The sequence below is a fragment of the Pseudopipra pipra genome, chromosome 6 (assembly GCF_036250125.1).
Source record: "Pseudopipra pipra isolate bDixPip1 chromosome 6, bDixPip1.hap1, whole genome shotgun sequence".
Classification (NCBI taxonomy): Eukaryota; Metazoa; Chordata; class Aves; order Passeriformes; family Pipridae; genus Pseudopipra; species Pseudopipra pipra.
In genome coordinates this window covers 3,468,263-3,489,000 of record NC_087554.1, presented here as the reverse complement: position 1 = coordinate 3,489,000, position 20,738 = coordinate 3,468,263, and the positions used below count along the sequence as shown (strand labels likewise).

The following is a 20,738-nucleotide window of genomic DNA, read 5'->3' as shown; positions in this document are numbered from 1 at the left end:
CCATGACTCAACGGCCACAGCAAACTCTCAGTGCTTTTAATTCCTGTGTCAGAGCAGTACTCAGATGAATTTAGTGGAATCAAATGTGCATAAAATCTGAAGGGAAAAGAATGTCCTGTGTCTCATGACGAAGAAATTTGACTTCTAAGGCAAGTTCAACACGTGGGTTCCCTCCCTCCTCTCCTTTCTTCCCTCACCTCTCCCTGCAAGGTTAGTCACTGACTGTCCCTGCATGTCCCACTCTCAGCACGAGCCCTGTGAGACAGGTCTGTTGGTGGCAGTAGGGTCAGCAGAGGCTGCAGCTGGACAGTGACAGACACAAATGTGAAAACAACCCAGTCCTGCAGTGACAGGCTGATGAGAACCGTGCAGGCACCTCCATAGCCGGGTGGGATTGTATTTGATTCTGTGGGGGACACCAGGGCTCCTTTCTCTGCTTGTAGCAGGTCTCTGTTGGGCTGATAGCCTGGACCCATGGAGTTTTCAGATGGCTGTTCACGCTCGTGGCCAGACCAGGCATCCCATACAACAGCATGTGATACCTACACAAGGGAGAGAGACTGGCTGTAAAGCTTCAGTTTTGAAGAAAAAAAAAACATATTGAGTTGGAAGGCTCACAATTAAGAACTGGGAAAACTTTCGTTTCTGTTGGAGCTGCATTTTTTGCCGCCTGTTGCTTCCAGCCAACTAGACGAGAAAAATGATCTTTGCTTTTTGCTGCGATGCACACGTATCAGTACATGTAGTCCAGAGGCAGAGAAGAGACACGCACCTTCATGTAGCTGTGATAACGAAGGACTGGATTTGCTCAGTTGCTAAGGAAGCTAAAGGGCTGTGCTGGAGGACTGGGGGCAGTGGAATCTCTGCCCAGGCTGTGAAGGAGCCGTGGGTGTCGGCGGGTCTGTGCTGATGGGGCTGGGAGGAGGGACTCGATGTGTTGCAACACAGCTCGATCTCTGCCCTGCCACCCCCTCACGGGTCACATCACTGACACATCGCACAGAGCTGTGCTGTATAATGCAGCCATCTGCATTTCTTTGCTTACCCAAGGTCTCCAAGCACTCCACAAATACTGCTGGAGTCCCCCATTGTTCTGGCAAAATTACTATCACCTCTTCCATTTCTCTGGAGCATGCAGGACGTATTAAACAGAATTCAGGAGCTTTTGTTTCTCTTCTGCTTTAGGCAGTGGGCACATTGTCCCCACTGCTTGTCTTCTACACTCACCAAATATCTGTAGGCAGAGGACATGCTTGGCTTTCCCCACTGCCTGGGCCAAGTCCTGGTGGACTGACATCCTTAAGCAATGATTTCAGTGGGACCATTCTTGCTGTACAGCACCCTTAGTCAAGGGCTTACAGGGAAGAATTCCTCTGAGGTGTGTAGGATGAGAACAAAACCCAGTGGAAAGGGGTTTAGATCCTCACCTAAGACAGACCAGCTTGCTGAAGCCCCTGGTTTCCCTCTGAGGAGGACTGGTCAAGAAAGTATCTTTGCACAGGGGCTGCAAAAGGACTTTGCAAGAGCAAAGTGAGATTTGGACGTTGCTTGTGTTGTTAAAGTGTGTTTGTTCAAGAACGAAGTTGAAAGATAAAGGTGTGGATGGTTAGTGTTTAGGAAAACATGTTCATGGACAGTCTGCTGGAGAAACTGGTAAAGGATAATTTATCTTCTGTCCCTGTCCTGTAATACCTGAGGCTACTGCTGCCTTTCCTTACCAGGGATAGGTACCAGGGATACTGCAGTGTGTGGCTGGGGATAGCAGGTACACTTCAGCTGGAGCCTTTCTCTTTTGAATGCATAAATGTTTCGTTTATGTTTCTAATGTGTACCCGCATTCAAAGGTGGTGCTCAGGTGGCTCAAAGATTTCTTTGAATTGGTGTCCATGCAAGGTACTGTTACTGAGTTGTTTCTATATTATTACATTTTGAGTTCAGTGTGCCTTTATAGTGGGATCTGCATTCTGCAACCAGGGAGAAATTAATTCCTTAGATCTCATTTACCTTACATCCGTTTATAATGTACTAAGTTTTAGAATATTTTTATTTTCCTCTGCCAAAACAATAATTTTATTACTTTCAAAGCCATTAGAGGCATTGTGAAGAACTGAGCATATTACCTAAGAACCATTTCCCCCCAATTTTCTTTTGTATGTAAGTACCAAATACCTATAAAAATTCTATGTAATAGTTTCAGTATATCCCATTGTATATCTAAGACTCTAAAAACGTCACACACGCCAGATCTGAAAGATGTTACCGATACCCGGCTTTCCATGAACTCCTATTCACCAGAACCCCGGCGAGGGGCAGGATACACGGGGATGCTTTATGGCCCTATACAGCCCCGTGATTTATACTGAGCCTCGTCTTAGCAGCACGCTAATAAATTTGTCGGAGTGGTACCTCGCCGCTGGCTGAAGCCCCACCTCGCAGCCCTGCGGGCACCGCCCGGGGGCAGGTGCGGGAGGCGGAGCGGGGCCGCCCCGCGGGTTGAACGCGGGGTCAGGGCCGCGGTCCCGGCGGGGCCGGGCCGGGCCGGGCCCATCAATTTCCCGTGCTCGGTGCCTGCGTCCCGGCGCGGCACTAATGCGGAACAAATTGAGACATATCCTCTCCGTAATTAGTTCCAGCGCTCCCAAGATTTACGGGACGGCAATGGCCCGAGCCCGGCCCGCCGCCGCTGCACGGCGGGCTCGGCGCTGGAGGGGGGGCGGCCCTCGCCGCTGCCCTCGCCGCGGCCAGCGGGGGAAGGAGCCGGGGCGAAGGGAGATGCTCAGCACCCCTCGAGCTGTTCCCCATCACCACCGCTGCCCTCCCACCCCGCCCCGCACTGGGCCGGGGTCCCGCCTCGGAGGGACCCGCCTGTGCCCCGCTCCTGTCAGCAGAGGGACGGGGAGAGGTCGCACATCTTCCCTTCTTTGCGCATCAAAAAAACCCGAAACAAAACAAAAAACCCCAAAACTCATTTCCCCTCACCGGATGAACAAAATGTCCTCTATCCAGCTCGAAAGCGTTCCAGTGCCCCCGTCAGCCCGGACAGGGAAGGCCGGTCCCGCCTTGCCCGCGGCTCCCGGCTCCCGCAGTGCTCGGCAGTGAGGAATGCGGGATCGGGCCCGCAGTGATGAGTTCCTGCCCCTCCGCGCCCTGCGCTCCTGGAGATGCTTCGCAGCTTTGTTTCTGCTGCTCTTGGCGCTTAAATAATCAAACTCTGATCAGCTCCCTGAGTGAAAGCAGATAGATCCCCCTGCATGCTTGGAGTGGCGTGAGCAGGCGTGGAGGGCTGGGGATTTATCTCTGTTTAAGTCAGTCTCCCCCACCCCCGAGCCGCGCGGGGATCATTTATGGGTTTAGTAAAAGTGTAGTTAGAATTACCGATCCCATAATTGGTTAGTATGGCGGAGGGAAGCGGAACGGGAAAACATCGGCTGGGGAGGTGCTTCAGCGCTGCTCAGGTTGGAGCAAGTTCCCGATCCTGTTTTTCCCAGGATCAAGTGGGACTCTCAATAGAATACTCCTACTCCGGTAAATATCTGTTGTTTAATCTTGTCGAGTATGCCTTCGAGCACAATCGAAGATTAAGCATTATCAGGAATTACCATAGCTATGAAACAACGGGCAGCACAATGAAGCCTAATTGCTGCCTGTCACAGATTTGGATAGGGCCGTGTTTGGAGGAAAGAGGGCAAAACGTTCCGGGCCGCCTGGGTCTGGACACGGTCAAAGGAGATGCTGTCCCAGAACTGCCACCTCTCCCCGGCCATTGTTTTCAACTGGGTTTTCCCGGCGTGCGGAACTTGGAGAGATTTACGCCGCATGTGATCGGAATCCGGGTCGGGATCTCTGGGGAAGAGGCAGGCAAGCGTCCCCTGCACGGGGGGAGCAGCTCCTCTCGGCTGCCGGGGCGCCCCCGAGGGCACCTGCCGCCAGTGCTCCCGACCTGGGCTAGAGGAGATTTTTCACTCTCCCTGGTGCTGGATAGAACGGAACGGCTGCGGGAAGTGGCGCTGGCCGTTTCCCAAAAGTCCCCAGCCCGTCCCGGGGTAGAACGGTCCGAGCTTTCCTCCCCCTCCTCAGGCTCCATCGCTGAGGGTTTCTCCCAGGACATCCCGGGACGCGCCTGCCTGGCTCTCTCCTTTCCCCGCACGGCTGAGCAGCCCTGGATGCCCGGGCAGGGCTGGGCTGAGCTTAACTGAGCTGGCAGCCCAGGAATCCCCCGGCCGAGCGCCGCTTTCCCCATCCTCGCTGGGGCTGCTGGCAGCCGCGGGGAGGGAGGATGCGCTGATGGACAAGGGGTCGTCTTGTTTCACCGCTGGGATATGCGAGAGAGGCGAAGATTCGGAAAGGCTTCGGCAGTTCTTCCTCTCAGGTGGAATAACGGCAGACCTAAGCGACCAAGAAAACATTTTTTTCCTTTCAGGAAGATTTATCAAGCTAGTTTATTTCAAGAAAAGAGAAAACCCCCACACTATTTCGAAAAACAGCCCGCTGCGGGAAAGGCTTTTTCTGTTTTAACCAAGAGAGGTCTAGTTTTCATGGGAAATTAAATACCCTGCTTGGGCTGGCCTAAGACTTCTATTTCTGTATGTGCGTTGTCCATCGTAGAGCCGAAGATCATAGAATCGAACATAGAATCGTTTAGGCTGTAAAAGACCTTTAAGCTATCGAGTCCAACAAACCTCATGTCTTCGTCGGCCACCGAAACGAGCAAACCCAGCAGCAGCCCCGCTCCCGATCCCGCACCTTCCCGCAGCCCCGCAAGGCCCCTGCGGGTACCGGGCAGGGGGCGAGCGCGGTGTGCGGGAGCCCCGGTGCGGCCAGAGCGGGAGGCAGAGCGGGAGCAAGCGCCGAGGCCGGCAGTGTCAGCGAGGGCAGCGCAGTCCCCCCGCACGGGCATGGGCTGCCTTCACAAGCGGCATCCAGGGGTGCTTTAGTTTGCTGAAGACTCTTAAGAAGCGACAGATCCTCTAAGCTTAGGGGATATTTACTATCGGCAGAGATAATCAACGAATCTTTCGCACTTACGTTACACGTAGATTTCTGTAATAAGTAGATTTATGCATCAAAAGAGAGATTTCTATGGGAAATTATCTGAAGATAGTTTGTGAAAAAATAAAGTAAATTTCACTAATAACAAAATCCGACTGTTACGGTTAATTAGTTTTAAGGGAATATGAATTTATACTTGGCTACACCAATAACGACCTATTTTGATTTATTTTGCTGTAGAATTTACCCGTTGAATCTTAAAACATCGCTTCAAAATTGGCGATGCTGGCGGTAACCTTTGATGCCGCGGCGGGAAGGAAACACCGAAAGTGCACATTATCACCGGGAAGACAAGAGGGTCGGTCTGTCCTGCGGCAGGTAAGCGTTCACGGCGTCTCTGTCACTGCTTTCGCTGCAGAGGGGGCTGAGGTGCGGGCAGGACGCGGCTCTGCGGGGGGGAGGGGACCCCGGAGGCATCTGCGGTGCCGCGGTTTAAAAGCGGCCGAGGACGATGCGCAAGGGACAGAGCGGCGGGTCTGGTACTTGGCGAGTGCCCTGCGCCGGGGCCAGCCCTCGGAAGCTGTCCCACGTGTGCTCGTAGAAGCAACATCCCCCACCCCGGGTGATTTTTAATTAGTAGTTCCAAAGGAAGGCGGCAGGATCCCTCTTATTGCCTTTAGTGAGAGCGTGTCCCGCGGGGGCGAGAGGGGCTGAGGGCTCACCTTTGCCCCGGGTCCCGGCAGGCTCTGCCGCCCTCCCCGGGGGCTTCCTGCCGGGACAGTCGGTCTAGATGAGCTCCCGCACCGCCAGAATCATGGCACCCCTCGCTGCCAGGGCAGCCCCGAAACCCGCTGTGTCTCCTGGGAGGAAGGACCGTCCGGGGATAAACGTGTAAGGTGCCCTCGGGGGCCTTCCCGCCGCCGCCGCCGCTGCCCAGGAATGCGCGCTGAGGAGCTGCTGTCCAGGAGGCTGGGGAGGAAAGAGAAACTCCGGGGCTTCCCAGGAGCAGTGCCAGGTGAATCTCTCAAAAGCAGGTTGCTCACAGCGCTGCCATCCTCCCCCGCCTGCCCAACCCTTCCTTCCCTCTCACGTACAGATAGGTCGGAGAGATAGGGCCAGGACTGGGCGCACGCCGATCCCGGTCCCCTTGCAAAGGGCACCCCCCCCCCTCCCCTCGCCGGCGGAGCCCTCGGTGCCCTGGCACGGCCGGCCCTGCGCCTCCAGGGACAGGGAACACCCGGTGTGCGGGGCGAGACCACGGGCAGGCAGCCCGGACCCCGCAGGAGCTCATGGAGACGCAGGTTCCTCCCGTAGCGGGAGAGAGGCACCTGGAAAGACACTTTCCCCTCGCAGGAACGGGGTCCGCCCGCAAAGGGCTGTGTCACTTCCCCTGGATCCCGCAAGGGCGGAGGCTTCCCCGGGCGGTCCCCGGGGCCTGCGACCCCACTGCCCTCCGGAGTCCCCACGGACATGCACGGAGCTGGCGGGGGAAGTCGTCCAGCACGTACTTACTGGCCACCTGGATCCCTCTAACAGTCTTGCAAGTCTCTCCCAAAGCGAAGGGACGTTAGGGTGAGATTTAGTGGCGCTTGCACCAGAAGAAGGGTGGGAGTGATGCGTAGGGGAGATATATTCTCCCACAGTCACCTCTCCCCCTCCATCCCCGGCTCTCCTCGTTCCCCCCTCCCCCCTGCGTGTCTGGTCCGGCTGGGTTCAGCAGAGCGGGCTGTGGGCAGCCCCTCGGCGGAGGTTGTGTGAATGGAGGATCGGCGTGCTGACTCCTCCTCCCCTGCAAGCGCCTCTATTTGAGCTTTGCAAAGTTGAGGGTGAGCAGGCATCCGAGGTGAGGCGTGCGAGGCGGCTGTGCCCCCCTAGCACGGACAGGCGGACACACGCGCAGACAGACGCGCCACACACGCGGACACACAGACACGGGCACACCCCACCCTGCCCTGCGCTGCGAGCGGGTGCAACCCCGGAGGCGATCCTGGAGAACAACCTTTCCCTGTCGCTGCTGCCGGCTCCCGCAGGGCTGGACCCGGGGAGCTGCGTCGCGGAGCAAACTTCCCCCAAAGGGCTGAGCTCTTCGGCCTGGTGCCTGCAGCCGGAGCCGGCCTCCGGCTTGGCGGGCAGGGGCCAGGTGTCCTGGAACAAGTGCGGCCCGGGGGGAGACTGGCTGCCCGGCGGCAGGCAGAAGGTCTGCGAGCAGATGGGCTCCGACGTCCGAGACCTCAACGCGCTGCTGCCCTCCGTGCCCTCCCTGCCGGGCAACAGCAACTGCACCATGCCGGTGAGCAGCGCGGCGCAGTGGGCGCCCGTCCTGGACTTCCCCCCGGGGGCCTCCTACGGCTCGCTGGGGCCGCACTCCTTCATCAAGCAGGAGCCGAGCTGGAACGGGTCGGACCCGCACGAGGAGCAATACCTGAGCGCCTTCACCGTCCACTTCTCCGGCCAGTTCACGGGCACGGCCGGCGCCTGCCGCTACGGGCCCTTCGGCGCCCCGCCGCCCAGCCAGCCGCCCTCGGGCCAGGCTCGGATGTTCCCCAACGGGCCCTACCTGCCCAACTGCTTGGAGAGCCAGCAAGCGATCCGCAACCAGGGTAAGGGCCGCGCTACCGGGCGCCCCGGGCTCGGGGGGCGGCCCCCGGAGGCTCCCGCTCAGCCGGGCCGGGCCGCGCCTGATGTAAACAGCAAGCCCAGTCTCCGCGGCAGCCGAGACGGGTTAGGCGAGCCAGCCTCCCCCTGCCTCCCTTCCCTCCCTGTGCGGCAACCACGTCGCTCCGGGGAGCTTTAGGAGCCACGATTTGCTCCCCCCCACCCCTCCCGTGGGGCAGCGGATGGCTCTGCCAGGCGGCTGGAGCCCCCAGGCCCCCTGCCCGGGTCGGAGCAGCCTCTCACCTTCGCAAAGGTTTGTTCGGGCCGGAGACAGCGCAAGTCCTGGAATGGAGGTGGGGCCGGTGGCCCGAGATAATTCCCTGTAGATATCTTGGGGCTGATGGGGTGGGGGTGTGTGTGGGGTGTACCTCCAAACCTCCTCCTGAATCCGAAAAGCGCCGTCCGCACGTTAGTGTTTTCAAGCCCCTTGTCGAATTGACCTCGGGAGGGCTGAAAACCTCCGGGCCGGAGTGCACAAACAGGGCCGCCTCGTCGTTTCTGGTCAGCATCTCCAGGACCGGCTGCGCGGTAGCTCTCTGCGGTCCCCGGTGTTTGCACAGCCCTGAGAAACTCCCGTGAGCTGAACGGCCGGGCGACAGGTCGTCTGCCTGTGGCACCGGGATCAGCATCTAATCGTTTTTCTTCCAGTGGCTGCAGTATAAATATCTGTGGGTGCAAACGCGAGGAAGAAGGGAAAAGGGGATAGCCTGAGGGGAGCTTGCCCGACACTTTTCGGGTCTTGTTCCCTCTCCTTCAGCTGGCCCCGGAGCCGCGGGATGTCGTGAGCTGCCCTGCACTCCCCGACCCCGGGCGAGGCGTCGGGAGAGTCTGACCAAGGGGAGTGGGGCTGTGGCGGCCTCGAAACCCGAGGGACGGGGGACCGGGAGGGGGTGCGTGGCTCGGCCAGAGCGGGATGAGTCGCCGGCGTCTCACTGCTTTTGGCAGCTCGCAGCTCGGGCTTGCGCCGAGGGGTCAACCGCGTACCCACGGAGAGGGGCCGGGGCTGACCATCCCCGGTTCGGGCTGTCCGCGCTCGCTGGGGGCAGGGCACGGGGCAGAGCAGAGACCGAGGCCGGACGGACGCGCTCGGTGCTGGCCGCCGAGGCGCTCCGGAGCGATGTTTGCAGCGAGGACAGGCAGGGGCGGTGGAGGGGAAGGGGTTGTTCGGCAGCGCGGCCGCGCACGGGCCCCCCCGGGCAGTGCCGGGTCGCAGTCCCGATGCCACCGCTCTGCTGCCCTCGACCCCCCGCCCCTGCCCCGGGGGTCCGCCCGGCGCCGGGATCCAACGTCGGAAACCGCTGAGCCCTGCTGCCGGTCCCGGCTTGGCAGCATCCCTGGAGCTGGGGAGAGGCGCGGCCTCGCCGAGGTCCCGGAGCAGCTCCGTGTCCCGCGGGGTCCCAGGCTCCGGCTGCGGGACGGGAGGGGAGCAGCACAGAGCCCGCCGGGACAAGGGCTCTGCCGGGGAGTTTTAAAAGACATCTGAAAGGATTTTAGACATCGGAGAGGATTTGTAATCGCTGGGCCGAAATAGCGACGAGAAGATGGAGGGAAGGGTGAGGGAAATAAATTCGGCCCTGCGTTAGCCAGGGACAAAATAGCTGAGACCCCGCGCCATCCTGCTTAACCACCATCGCCCGGGTTTAACCACCCCGAGGAGAAACGGAGCCTTTAACCCACCAAAGCTGGGTTAAACCACGTTGGGCTTTACTCGGGCTCGGCACCCTGCGGGCGGTGCTCGGCCCGCGGCACCACCAGCCCCGCACAGCCCCGCACCTGTGCGTGCCCGGAGAGCCGGGGCAGAAGGGCTGACACCTCTGCACCTCCCCGGCCCTGGGCACCGAGGCCCCGCAGGAGCCTGGGGAAGGCTCCGTGGCGGGGAGCAGGGACGGTGTTCCGGCTCCTTGCCGGGCTCTGCCAGGCCGAGCTGCCTCGATGCGGGCCTTGGGGGATCCCCTCGACTCGGATTTCCCTTCCCTCACGTGCAGCACTGCGGCTTAGCCACAATTATTTTCGGCGGCACGCAGAGAGGGTGCTCCTCCTTCGGCAAGGAGGAATTCGGCAAAGGGTGTTTGCCTTTTTTTTTCTTTTCTTTTTGTGGATGCATAAAATGTTCTTGCTTTGGCTCTCCTCAAGGTTGAACTCCTTTTTTTTTTTTTTTTTTTTAGACGGTTCCTCCGACCGTGGGAAAGATGCTACCTTGGCTCTGCGATGACATTTCTGCCAAGTCTGGGATGGGGTGGGGGTTAGGAAACTAAGGCTTTGAAACCTCTGCCCAGTTTTCTTCTTCTCCTTCGCCTTTCATCCAGCTGGGCTCCTCCAACAACTGGATGCCTCCAGCGGGCCCCGTTCTCCAACAGATGTACAACTTTCAATTATTTTCAGCACATTTTAATCAGGACTGGTTCTGATAACGCCCTAATTAAAGAGACCTCGCTATCGGCAGCTCGGTTCAGAACTCAACTTTCTTATCACATTCCTGAAGCTTTGGGTCAGGCAACACCGGAAAATGCGGCCAAAACCTCGTTCTGCTCTGAGCTGAGTTTTGAAGGTCACCGAAACTGTGTGGCGGGCCAAAAGTAATGTAGAAAGTGTCAGTGTTTTCTGAAAGTTAAAAAAGAGGCACAGGGAAATGGGGGAAAGGGAGTTGAAGGTTGAGCCTCCACCCTGAGGGCTGAGGGAGGAGATAACGAGCGAGAAACAGCTGTAGGATGGGAGCCCGTAAGGTACCGGCTTGTCAACGCTGCTCGAGTCGCCGCGACAGGAGCTCTGCTCTTAGGGTCAGGGCGATGTGAGAGGCATGTGGCTGGGAACAAGCCAGTCTCACTCCTATCCCAGCCCCGCAGTCTCAGGGCCGACCTAAAATCATCGAGAAGGTGAAGGTTTCAAAGCCTTCTGGCTTATATTTTTTCCCCTCCCCGTTGCTCCCTTCGTTTCTCCCGCTCAGCCGCGCAGGTTAATGACATCCTGTGATGTCGCTGGATCCAGCCTGTCTGCAAAGAGAATAAAATGGAGAAGCAACATTCGGATCCCTTTGCTGCCTCTGCATTTTATTCTCCCTGAAACTCGCTGTGATCACCGACCAGCGGCAGTAAAACAGAGACCTACCCTGCGCCGAGCACCCGACATCGAAGGGGAACTGAGAGAAGCGCCTGAAAACAATCCCGAGTGCTCCCTCTCTACTAACAAAATCCCTCTCCAGCCACACAGCCCATCCAGACGGGTCTGTGGAGGATGACCGTGCTGGAATAAGCAGGTTAAGGGAGAGGAGTGTGAGGGAGGAAGCGGTCGTAGTCCCTTTGGTTTCTTTTCCCAGCCCGCGTCGGACTTTTTGTTTTGTTTTGTGGTTTTTTTGTTTTGGTTTTTGGTTTGGTTTTGGTTGGTTTTGTTTTTTTTTTTTTTTTGAGTGACTCTCGGAGGAGCTTGGTTCTCGGGGTAAATGCTGATGAGCCGAGAAGCCTCCGAGATAATATTACTTTGTAATTACTTTTTTAGCTGAAGTTGTTTAGCCAGCTCCAAGTCATTAATGAAAGTTGGTGTCCAAGCACCTGATTTACGATTCCGTGTCGGCCCGGGGTCAGCAGAGGTGGTCTCTTTCCATCTGAATCTGCTCGGTGTAGGAAACAAAATAGGCTGTTTATTATTTTGGAGAGCAATTTTCACTGAAAGGAGGAGTTTTATTTTTGCATGTAACATTCCGCCTCTTTATTGCAGACTCTTCAGAAAGCGGCTCTTAAAAAAAATAAAGAAAAAAAAAAAGCAAGATTAAAGGGTAACTTCTAAATTGGAAACGCCAGATGAGTACACTAAGCAGATGGGAATCTTCCTCTTTAATATGAGCAACAATTAATGAAAACATCCTTTTTATTACCGAAGCCGATCTGTTCTCTTTAAGCACGAACGAGACTTCCGACTTTCCGCCCCTCGGAGCGGGCAGCCCGGCTCGGCTCTGCCCGCAGCGGGGGGGTCCCGCGGGGGTCCCCGCGCCCGCAGCCTTGCGAAGTGCGTGTGCTGAGAGGGGCGGTGGGAGAGTGAACGAAGGGGGCACGCTCCGGGCCTGTCCTTTTCCGCCGGCAGCAGCCCCGCGGGTGCGATAATCGCGAAGTATTTGGGAGCCCGCGGCGCTCGGCCGGGCGCGGGCTCCTCTCTCTCGACGCCTGCTCGGAGGGGCTTGTCGGGGGGCGCCTGCTAACCCCGCTGTGGTCTCTTCGGCAGGTTACAGCACCGTGGCGTTTGACGGGACCCCCAGCTATGGCCACACGCCGTCTCACCCCGCCGCTCAGTTTACGAACCACTCCTTCAAACACGAGGACCCCATCAGCCAGCAGCCCTCCCTAGGTAATTTCAGCCTCCGCGGGAGCCCGTCTCGAAGGGCTTTGCCGCCCGGCTGGCAATCCAGGGTGGCTCCGGAGTCGTACCGCTGCCCCAACCCCCTACAGGCCTGGCACAGATGCCCCGATGCTGGAGGACGGGGCCCTGGAGCCCGCTCTGCAGCGCAGGGCGAGTGGAGGGGCGGCCGGTCGCCGCAGGGGTTAACTCTTTCCCGCTTTCTCCGCAGGGGACCAGCAATACTCGGTGCCTCCCCCGGTGTACGGCTGTCACACCCCCACCGACAGCTGCACGGGCAGCCAGGCCCTGCTCCTCCGGGCCCCCTACAACAGGTACCTCCGCCGGCAGGGGAGCTTTGCCTTCCCTCCTTTCGCGCGGGTTGTTGCTGGGACGCGGTCTCTCTCCCCCGCATGCCGTTCAAACAGCTTGTCCTTTATACAAGGAGACAGATTTATTTTTATCCTTCTCAAAAGAAAAAAAAAAAAGATTCGCACGTAAAACCCAAACCGTACCAAACAAACCCAAACCAAACCAAAACCCCAAAACCAAACCAAAACCCAACCCAAACAAACAAACTAAATCTCAAAAAAACCAAACCCCACAAAACGAAAAAAAGACTCCACGCCTTCCACCCCGGGCCCCGACGTGTCCCGGAGATTTCCCGGTCTCCTCGCCCTCCCGGGCCAGAGTTCTCGGGGGACGGCGGCCCTGGCAGAGCATCCCGGGCGGGCTCGGGAGAGCCGCTCTGCAGCGGCAGGTGCCGGCCGCCTCTGGGAGAAGGGAGCCGGGCTGCCTGTTCTCCTTGGAAGACTCCTGCCCGGTAGCCCGCTGGTGCAAAAACTTTGGGATTTGCCCTTAACCACGCCGGTGGGATTTACCCGGGACAGCCCAGCTGACTCTGGGGCTACAGGGACCCGCTGCTGGCCCGGCCCCTACGCCTTCTTCCCGCAGCCCCGGAGCTCTCCCTCGAGGCCGAGAAGGTGTAGGAGCGCTGGTTGGTGAGCAACAGTGATAGGCAGAGCGTGATGCACGCAGTTAAAACTCAGGTCCGTCTGAGGGCTTCGTCTTGCAGACCAAGAGCCCTTCCAGTGGCTCCCAGAAGTGATGGGAACTGGCCTGCAGGGAGGGAGGTTATTTATTGAAATCGGGGCAATAAACCTATCGGATTTCCTTGCTGGGAGAAAGGTGCGCCTGGAGCTTTGCTGCAAGCAACGAAATCTCTTTGCCAACAGATGGGCCTGTGGCAAGCGCGGCTTCCCGTTTGTTTTTTTTTTTTTTCGGTCTGACATGGGGGCTGGGCGTTGGAGTTTTACAATGTGTTTAGTGAGTAAAAGAAGTTTCCCAAAATTTATTCTTCAACTTTTTGTGAACTTGGAGCCAGTCCCGTATCTTGGAGTTGCTAAGTAACTCTCGCACACAAAACAATGTGCCTCTGAGAAGGAAGCCGCGAGCGGCTTCTCTTGTAGGCCGGTTATATCATCTCTGATTAATCAACACTGGACGTGAGACAACAAAATTCTGTCACTTCCAGAAGCCCCTTCACTAATGAACGTGAGTTGACGTCAAGGGAAGGAGGGAATGAGGTAATGAAGGAAGGAAAGAAGTCTATCCAGAGAGATTAGCTCGCAGAATAATTGGCGGGGCAAACTCCTGCGCTGAAGTGACAGAGATTGCTCGCCGTGCAGGGAAATCTATAAATATGATTTGTAGGGAGGCTCGGAGACGGCAGTTCCGAGCGGCCGCGGGCAGACACCGTTCTCCTCAGTCCCACCAGACCCCAGGGCTCCCCATCGCCCCGCTCCTGGAAGCGGCAACACCTGGGAGATGTGATTCCGATAGGAGATCGCTGATAGTGTCGAGAGCTCTCTCCTCCATGTGCCTCCACTGAGGCGGCGTCGGGCAGGGGGTGAGCACAGCGGTGTCACTGCCTTAACACGGCCACCTCCCGCCCAGCGTTTCGGGACCCGCACCTGAGGTCGGATTTCCTCCCGACCTCAACCTTGATCCTGCCCTACTCCCTGGAAGGTTTACGGTTTACTCCGATAGGATAAGAATTTAAGCCCTTAAAGCTCACAGAAGCCAATACTGATGTGTGGGGGTGTAATTCAGGCAGAACTTGTTCCACGTCGAGAGCAGCCCCACAGATCTCCCGCATCGAGGCCCGCACAGGTGGGCGAGCTCGGTGCGGCCTCCCCTTAATAAAGGAGATTAATAAGTGTCCTCCTAGTGAACACATTCAAAAACGCCTAGGAAAAAACCCGATCTTCCTAACAAACAAGTGTTCTTCCTGTGGATGAGTAGTTGCGGTGCAGAAAGGGAGGGGATTCATTTGCCGCATCTCCAAGGCCCTGAAAAAGGCCTCACTGTCCTTATCCATATTTATATTGATTTGGATAAGTTGTTTTTGGGTTTCTTTTTTTCAAGACCGTATTTATTCCGCACCTCCTTTGCGAAGGTTTCTTTCACTTTTCGCAGTTCGGGTGAAGTTTGACAGCTCTGCTTTGACAAGTGATTTGCTCGGTCGCCGCATCCGAGCGCCGGGGCCGGCCGTGATGGATGCTCATCCCTGGAAGGGGGGGTGGTTCATCCTTCCTCGAACTGGCTGGGGACGGCAGGCGCTATCGTTCGCCTTGAGCAGTGGAGAGGAGGGTGATGTGGCGGAGGAGACGAGGTCGGGGGCGGGAGGTGTTGCCTCTCTCTCCGGGGGGATGCGCCGGCCGGTGTTTGCCCTGCAGCACCTCCTCTCTGGAGTAGCGCTCGGGCGTTGTTTGTGGTCCCTCGCCCACTCCAAGGTGGGTCTGCTCCTCCTTGCGTAGTCCTGTCAGGGCCACACCCTCGTGTCGAACACGACCCTAAGGGTGATGCCTGGGCCGGCAGAGGTGAAGCGAGAGAGCACCGCGAGGAGGTGTAAAGGAAGCCACCTCCATCCGATGCTCTCTCCTCTCGCTCCTCGCCATGTCCCCGTCTGGCTGCAAGGGACCACTCTGGGCTTCCCCGCTCCCCGAGGGACCTGCGCAGGGTCGCGGGTGGGCGTGGGCAGGAGGGTCCCTCCGCCAGCACAGCTCCCGATCTGGCTGGGGCACTCGGGGAGAGGGCCTCGCCATCCCTCCCGTAGCGAGGCAAAGCAGTGGGGAAGGCGGCAGCTTGAAGGAAATGGTTAAAAGATCGTAATTCTTATACTGGAAGCAAAACTCTCTCTGAAATCTCTCGCCTCGGCAACTACTTGCTCTCTGTTTATAGCGCGGCCCGCTGTGCTGCCAGGGAGCCCTGCGCCTGTGGTTGGTAGCTGGACACGGATGACAAACCCGCGCAGATCACAAGTGTGCGTTTGTGAGTCCATTAAAATGGTGATGTGAACTTTTCTACCTCGCGCTGTTTAATGTAGTAAACATGCTCGATGTTGAAAATTTACTGTGAGTCACACTTGCAAAGACTCTAAAAGTGGAGGAGTCTCAGTTCAGATTATAGCTGTTTCTGTGCAGAGGTCAAGAACTCGATAATACTGCAGTGCAGGCCAAAACAAACTCTATATGATCTACTACTGGTTTCCTTTTAAGTTCCCTTTTCGCTCAGCATTGACTTCCTTTTATTCCACTCCAACTTACATTAATCCCCGTTGTAGAAATGTTCCCCCCCTTCCTCTCGTTTCTCTTTAAAAGCATCTCTGTAATGAAAATAAGTTATTTTTAGTGTCTTCTTTGTGGCCGTTAGAGGGGCCAAGGATTCAGATTGGAATCAGCGCAGGCATATCCCTGGAGACCCCGCTTTCCTCCTCCTCATCATTCAAACCTCATCCAAAGCCGAGATTTTGAGCGGATCTGTTAATTCCATGAGATCATCTCACGGTACTGTCAATAATAGGCCATGGCCAGGCGTAAATGGCGTTAGGGACGCCCTGTTCTCTTTCGTGTCAGATGCGAGGTGTTTAATCCCAGTCGGTGCCCGGTGGTCCCCGGCGCGGCCGTTCCTGCCTCCGGCTTTAAGGGGCGCGAAGCCCGGCGATGCTCACCTGCCTCCCTCCTAGGGCCGGTTCCCACGATTTAGCCAAAGCTTGGACAATTCCGGTTTGTTCGAGATGGAAACCTCGACGGGCCGCGGCTCAGCATAGAAAAAGGGTTTCTCCCCTTTACGACTGCCAGCAGCAGAGATCGCGCAGACCGCCTCTGCAGCCCGCGGGCACCCCTGTCCCGCGGTATTCCCCACCCGCGAGTCGGCAGCGTATCCCGCGGGAATCCGCTCTCGGGGCCTCAAGTCAAACTTCTCTTTCTGTTCCAGTCGCGCAGCTGAAACGCGCCCCCGCCGGGCCGGGCTGGCGTGGGGTCCGCGCCCGGGCACCTGCTCCCCCCGCACTCATCCCCGGCTCCTGCCCCATGCACAGGGAGGACAAGGGGTGCGAAGGCTGCGGGTCTCTCCTGCGGCCGTCCCGTTCCGGAGGCACCGGTTATGGTAGAGCGGGGTTTAGCCCAAGTAGCGGAGTTCCGCTCGCCCTGTATCTCCCAGTGCTTCCCACGACGCCCAGCTTCCGGGGAGCCGCTCCGGGCTCCCTTCGGAGGCTGAAGGCAGCTCGGGCTCCGCCGTTCAGCTGCCGCTGCACAGCCAGGAGCGAAGCGCGGCCGTACCGCGGGGGGGTCGGGAGGGATTTTGGCCAGGGGGGCTGCGGTGTCCCCTGACCGCGGGCACTGCGCTGGTTTGTTTTGGACACTGTCACCCAAAGGCGGCATGGAATACAGTGGCTGCGAGCTGTGACAAGATGAATAAGTGTATTGCTTTATGAAAAAGCAAAGGAGGGGGAAAAAGTGGATATTGTGGGGGAGGCTCTTATAAATGAACTGTCAAGCGAAAGAAAGTTAAAGGGAAATCTCCTGCTGTAAATGCATCGGGCGGGCACTTCTAATAAAAATCAGGGTCCTGGAGGAATTAATTACAGCAGCATTACAGGAAGAATTCGTGGAATTGCAAAACGTAGTTGGCACAGACCAGCACGGACTGCTATTGCAAATGGGGAAACTGCAGGAGAGTTTAACAATTCCTGAGCTGATATGCAGGACATTGTAGTAGCATAATAGCACTTCAGACATACTAATGAATAATAGTGTCCAGTGATACTGACAAATGATATTACGCATACTTCGAGATTGAAGTCACTTAATTTGTTTTTATATGCAAAAGCTTCCCACTGGAATCGGACTTTTTTAGGTCTCTTCTACCTGCCACGAAGTAAAAAAAAAAAAAAAAAGAAGAAGAAAAAAATACCCTCTTCTAATAACAATGAGATAAATTCACCGCCAAAGTCCAGCGATTTTAGGTGTGATTAATCAACGGGGAGACTTGCGTTTATTGTGCGCGGCTGTTCCCCGGCATCAATCACATCTCCCGGCTGAAGGGCTGGGGGCTCCCGCCTCGTCCCCCCGCCGCTCGCCGGGGAGCTGCGCTGCGGGGAGACCCCGGAGCGGGGGAGCCCCGCAGGCGGCCCGGGGGGAGCCTGTCCCGGGAGGCGGCACCTCCTCGGCCCGCTGGAGATTTGCCGGGCCGGGCGAGCACTCCCGGGGCTCCGGGTCCGCCTCCCACCGTCCCGCACCGCGGCCGCGCTGCCCGGGTTTGCCGCTGCGGTGGCGGGGAAGCCGCGGGCCGCCGCCGCCGGGCTGCCTTCGGTGTGTACCGGCGGGGAAAGAGCCTGTTCCAGCGGCGAGCTTCGTTTATCGCCCAGCCACTCCATTTTTCTCCCGCTTGTCAAGCCCCTCTATGTAGTAACATCCATCATGAGTCACGATAGCTGTTTCACTCCATTACCCACGTGGTCCCTCACACTCCTGGTTAAAATAGTTAACAGATTTGACTTTTTAAAACAAATAATCCGCTGCGTTAGTCCACCCGGCTGCCTATATTCGTTTTACTCATTTCAATATCGGATATTATGTGTGTCAATATCGGATATAGTTTTTCTGTAAGGAAGAAGTTTTATGTCTCCATTTCCAGCTGTTTAAAAATCGTCAGGCTTGCAGATTCAAAGGGACTTTTCGATCCACAGCCTTTATTTTCTTCTATTTCCTTTTATTTTTTTTTAAAAATTCATAATACGTAGATAGAGGGATTATATAAATTTACTTTCTGCTCTTAGATATAGTTAAAATCAATAACAAAGAAATGGTTGATATCTTGATGTATTGGTTTTTTGTTTGATATCTGTAACTTTAGTTCTAATTCTACATGTTTTCTCAACAGTGACAATTTATACCAAATGACCTCGCAGCTTGAATGCATGACATGGAATCAAATGAACTTGGGATCCACACTGAAGGGGTAAGGAGCTTTGTTCTCTTCTAACCTGTTGCCCTAGTGTAGCTGTGTTACTGAGCTAACTTAATCTTGTATTTTACGTCTTGAATCCCATGACTTGCACGAAAAGAATACTGTCCGGTCCTGAGAACGGCTCATCATCTGGCTGCAGTTTGCCGGGATTTTGATAATCCCTGGAATAGCCTGGGCTGAGGGCTGGGGTGCCGCGCCCATGGAGCCCAGCCCTGGATGTTTCAGGGCCGAAGCGCCGGAGCCGCCCTGTCCCGCCGGGGCCGGGCTGGGGTCCCCGGGCAGGGCAGAGCAGGGCAGGGATGGGCTGTGCCCGTTCCCGGTCCCTGGGCCCGTCCCAGAGGAGCAGCCGCGGCCCCTTCGCGCTCTCCTCCTTGAGCTGTCGCCCCCTTCCTACCATCCCTCTTCCCTTTCCCTGCCTTCGCCAGGCCCTGCGTCCTGTGTCCCGGCCCGGCCGCCTCCCGGCTTCCTTCCTCCCGGCCATTGTCGCCCTCCCACCTGCCGGGAAGAGGCTCCGGCCCGCCTCCCCCGCGGGGCTTCCTGCGCCTGGGCGGGCAGGAAGGCTCCGAGGCGCCGCGGGGCCCCGCCGGGGTGGCGGCCCACGGAGGGGGGTCAGGCTCCGGTGCCTGTGCCCGGTGCCTCCGTCAGCCCTGCCAGGGTAGGGGATCCTCCGGCGGGAGGGGCAGGACCGAGACCCGCGAGGCTGATGCACAGCCGTGTCCTCAGCTCGTTTCATCTGCGATCGCGACCATGAGTGACAGAGCCACCTTTCGATCTTAGCCCAGAGAAAGCCACGGAGTAGATAATTCGCTGCTCTGAGTAGATAATTGGCTGTGAAAACTCCCCCCACTGAAGGCAGGTATTGCCGGGTTTGAGATGGTCTCAGTGTCTGTGCTTGTGTTGCCCCAAGTGAACAACAGGAGAGGCCGAGGAAAGCCTTGCATAGCTCTGTGCTTTCATGCATAGATCTGTGCTTTCATGCAGTTGTCCATAAATGTCAAAATTCTTGTTCAAGGTGGGCTTTGTGTACAGTGCTGTCATGTGATGAAGGAATAAAATGTTATGGATCTGCTTCTAGCTCATTCCCAAATGGTGGTTTGAAGGTTAGAGGGAGAAGATAGTAACTAGTAAACTATCTGTATTGAAGTGAAGGAAAGAATTGAGCCTGAAGAGGTCTGTCATGGAGCTCTCTTATGGTTAGAGAAGATCCAAAAATCCTGCAGTTGTGTACAGTTCACTGTCTTTGCTGCTGATCCCCTCTTTTAAAGGTTATTTCCTACTTTTTTTCCCACATAAGTGTTTTTGATTTCCTCTTTAAACTGTACCCTTTAAAGATCAGTCATTTCAGTATTAGACACTGTTTTGTCTCTTCTGAAGAAAATATCCTGCAAAATGGAGAAACACATCAACCTTGACCGAGGTCCAAGTTATTAAAGCAAGGAAGAGGTTATTCTTTGGGGAACTCAGTGAAAAAAAAAAAGTCACAATAGAAATATTAAAGGAGTACTGAACAAAATAAATGGCTTCTTACTTGTCCAGGAGTCAGACTGTTAGCAGTGTAAAGTATGTGACCTAGGATGCATGAAAAGGGGGGGGAAAAATCAAGATGAATGATCTATGGTAAAACAAAGCTGAAAGTTTTGGTATAGGCCAAGATTGTAGAATCTGTGGAAAATCAGTGCTAGACATAGCCTCATCACTGGTAATATGAGCCAAAATAGTTATCTGTCTTTTCTGGCTGAGAGTTACAATACACAGTACCTCCAATCTCAGTTGCCATGAACATAAGGTATTCTTCCCTAGATTTACATCTTCAAAATATATGAACTGTTCATAAGTGATTTCCAGGCGTTTAGTATTTCAGATGCTTTTCTCAACCTTGTAGTTGTAATTTAAGAATTTTGGAATCAATCTTTCTGTTGAAATATGGAGCTTCTAGATTCTGTCCAACGATGACAGTCCCTATTTAGCTCCTCGCCTTCAGTTCTCCCCAGCAGTTCTTCCTGGCTTCAATAAGGCACATTATAAGAAGGAAGAAGACGTTGCCAGTGAGTTCTGCAAACAGTTAGAGAACTCTACAATTATATAAAACTTACAGGTCATACACTTTATACTTGACAGCAGCCCAGGTCAGTAGCTTGCTTTCTGGGTTCATGTTCAGCACAGGTTTAACACACTGAAATGAAGCTGTTGCCATGCATTTCAGGCAGTGTTAGTTAGCAGTTTCTATGCTGAATTTACCTGGCAGTTTGTCTGAGAGCATTCTAGTTTTAGCTCTTTACGTTCTTGCCAATATTTGAGTGATGAGCTCCAGAATCTCCTCACCCCAGATTAAAAGTTCGAATTTGAGGAAGGAGTACTGCCAGGTGTCCAAAACTGTCCTTTTCAGTCATCGTGAAAACCATTCCTGTTGAGTTGCAAGCTTAAGAGCAGTCCTCTTTGTGTGTGATCAAAAGCTGGGC

General features: G+C 55.8%; 1 protein-coding gene across 3 annotated transcripts in view; it reads left to right on the top strand.

Annotated features, from left to right (window-relative positions):
• The window catches only part of WT1 (WT1 transcription factor), an 88,346-nt gene that overhangs the window by 45,523 nt on the left and 22,085 nt on the right, over positions 1–20,738 (top strand). For 2 of the 3 annotated variants that reach the window (XM_064657066.1, XM_064657065.1), the window contains exons 1-4: positions 6,728–7,589; positions 11,857–11,979; positions 12,200–12,302; positions 18,193–18,270. In XM_064657066.1, coding sequence (XP_064513136.1) covers positions 7,199–7,589; positions 11,857–11,979; positions 12,200–12,302; positions 18,193–18,270 — 695 coding nt within the window. In that variant the 5' untranslated portion in view covers positions 6,728–7,198. Of the gene's footprint in view, positions 1–5,229; positions 5,368–6,727; positions 7,590–11,856; positions 11,980–12,199; positions 12,303–18,192; positions 18,271–20,738 lie in introns of those variants that run through there. The other variant, XM_064657067.1, reaches the window with a different exon arrangement.